We start from the raw sequence: 2,372 nt of genomic DNA, 5'->3' as shown, positions 1-2,372 counted from the left end.
ACACACACACATTGTTCATTTTTTTTTTACCACTGCTCTTTTGAAGCATTTTTCTAGTTTATTTTCTTGTAAATTTTTTTTTTCTTCTCTTTTTTTTTTTTTTAGCCTGTTAAATATTTTTCTTATTTTTGCCTCCGTCTAAATATTTTCCCTTTTTCTCACGTGGTCCTCCAATAATGTCCTTCTAGTATCCGGATAGTTTATTTATTTATCTTTTTTGTCTATTATCCTCTTAAAATGACAACATTGCCCGCCTTTGCCAGTGACGTTCGAGTTTGGTTTGCCCAACTCGAATCATATTTTGCTGTGAACAACGTTTCGGAGCAAACACAATTACATATTTTATTTAGTGCTTTCCCCGCGTCTTTGACTCCTGTTGTGAAGGACTTAATAACTGACACCCCTCTTAACGCTACATATGATAGCAGAAAGCGGGAGGTTCTGCTCCGGACGTCTGTGTCGTCAGAAAAACGTTTCCAGACGTTAGTACACGATGAGCATTTAGGGGACCGCAGGCCAACAGAGTTACTCCGCAGAATGAGGGAGCTGGCAGAAGATGTCCCCTCTGACAGTACCCTAATTAAGCAGCTTTTCTTTTCAAGGCTGCCGGCGCAAGTAAAGGCAATACTAGCGCCTATGATTGAGAAGCATTCTGTTGACGTAGTAGCAGCGTCGGCGGATAAAGTAATGGATTTTGTGAGAGGGCCTACTACCACGGCGATCCCTCAGCAACAGGCTGAAGTACCCACGGGCCCTGCGGCAGATATAAAGGTAACGCAAGAAGCAACATCGGTGGCTAGACTTACAGCCATCGAACGCCTCACCAGAGAGGTGAGTAAGCTGACCATGAGCAGGCCACATTCGCCCCAACACCACTACAAGAGCCGTTCGCCATCCCCACATCACCGCCGTCATTCTAGCAAGCTAGGACTATGCTTTTATCATAGTCATTTTGGCAAGGACGCACGGCGCTGTAAAATGCCCTGTTCGTATTTGAACCAGAGAAACGATTGTCTGGAGAACTGAGCACGCCACATTCTTCACAGACCACCCACAACCGTGCCTATTTTATCATTGACTCCTTATCCCAAGCATGTTGCTTGGTTGATACAGGAGCAGCTTGCAGCATTTGGCCCCTGAAACTCCTCACAGAGAAGCCACCAGTTTCACCCATCACACTGCAAGCGGTAAATCACTCCCCTATCCCCACGTACAGTCAAATTTCACATTCTCTGGACTTGGAATTACGAAGAGACTTTACACGGGTTTTTACCGTAACGGATATACCTTACCCCATTCTAGGTGCGGAGTTCCTGCATCATTTTAATTTAATGGTAGACATTCGCAGACGCCGGCTGATAGACGCTAGTACGGAACTTTCCGTCCCTGGCTTAATGCGAAATGTCCCATCTATCAGCCTGGTATTTTTCATTGCCACTTCAAATGATCTTTACCACGAGTTGCTACACGCTTACCCGGAGTTAACAAATTTAAATTTCGTGGTGACAAACCCACGCACATTACAAAACACCACATCGAGACCACAGGTGCTCCTGTTTTCTCACACCCTCGTCGCCTCCCTGCTGATAAACTTAAAGCAGCAAAGACTGAATTCAATCATATGCTACAGTTGGGAATAATACATCCCTCGTCCAGTCCATGGGCTTCCCCTTTACATATGGTCCCAAAACATGACGGAGATTGGCGTCCGACTGGGGACTACCGACGACTCAATGCCATGACGGTACCTGATCGTTACCCAATCCCACATATACAGGATTTTGCTTCCTTGTTGCATGGTTGTAAGACCTTTTCCAAACTAGATTTGGTCAAGGCTTACCATCAAATTCCAGTAAATCCAGCCGACATACCAAAGACGGCATTAACAACTCCATTCAGAGCGTTTGAATATTTAACTATGCCTTTCGGTTTACGTAATGCCACTAGTACTTTTCAGCACTTCATGGACGAAGTAGTGCGTGATTTGGACTTCGTCTATAACTATATAGACGACATTCTTGTGGCAAGTGCTTCACCAGAGGAACACGTCACTCACCTCCGCCTACTGTTCGAACGGTTTCAGCAATACCAGGTGAGGATTAACCCTGGTAAAATGCGTTTTCAGTGCTTCGTCACTAGTTTTCCTGGGCCACATTATCAGCCCAGATGGTATATCTCCGTTACCGGAAAAGGTGAAGACTCTGCAAGACCTTCAACCACCTACTTCACTTCGCCAACTAAGGCACTTCCTCGGTCTGTTGAACTACTATGGACACTTTATCCCACACTGTGTGGATCTTCTAGCTCCTCTTTCTGACCTGTTACGTAACAGGAAGAAGAAAAATGAGCAAATCTCACTTAATGAGGTCCAG

At 45.1% G+C, this 2,372-nt stretch overlaps 1 protein-coding gene across 1 annotated transcript; it reads left to right on the top strand.

Moving 5' to 3' along the window:
* The first annotated feature begins 237 nt into the window (after positions 1–237).
* On the top strand, positions 238–1,026 carry LOC145292784 (uncharacterized). The gene has a single exon (XM_080138823.1). The coding sequence runs from the start codon at positions 238–240 to the stop codon at positions 1,024–1,026; it is 789 nt and encodes a 262-aa protein (XP_079994949.1).
* The last annotated feature ends 1,346 nt before the right edge of the window (positions 1,027–2,372 follow it).

The sequence above is a fragment of the Euprymna scolopes genome, chromosome 14 (genome assembly GCF_053919585.1).
Source record: "Euprymna scolopes isolate OS-2025 chromosome 14, ASM5391958v1, whole genome shotgun sequence".
Lineage (NCBI taxonomy): Eukaryota > Metazoa > Mollusca > Cephalopoda > Sepiida > Sepiolidae > Euprymna > Euprymna scolopes.
This window is presented reverse-complemented; position numbering and strand designations above follow the sequence as displayed.

What these genes read in the sequence shown, in the direction of transcription:
- LOC145292784 (XM_080138823.1), top strand. Translation starts at nt 238, where the DNA reads ATGACAACATTGCCCGCCTTTGCCAGTGACGTTCGAGTTTGGTTTGCC.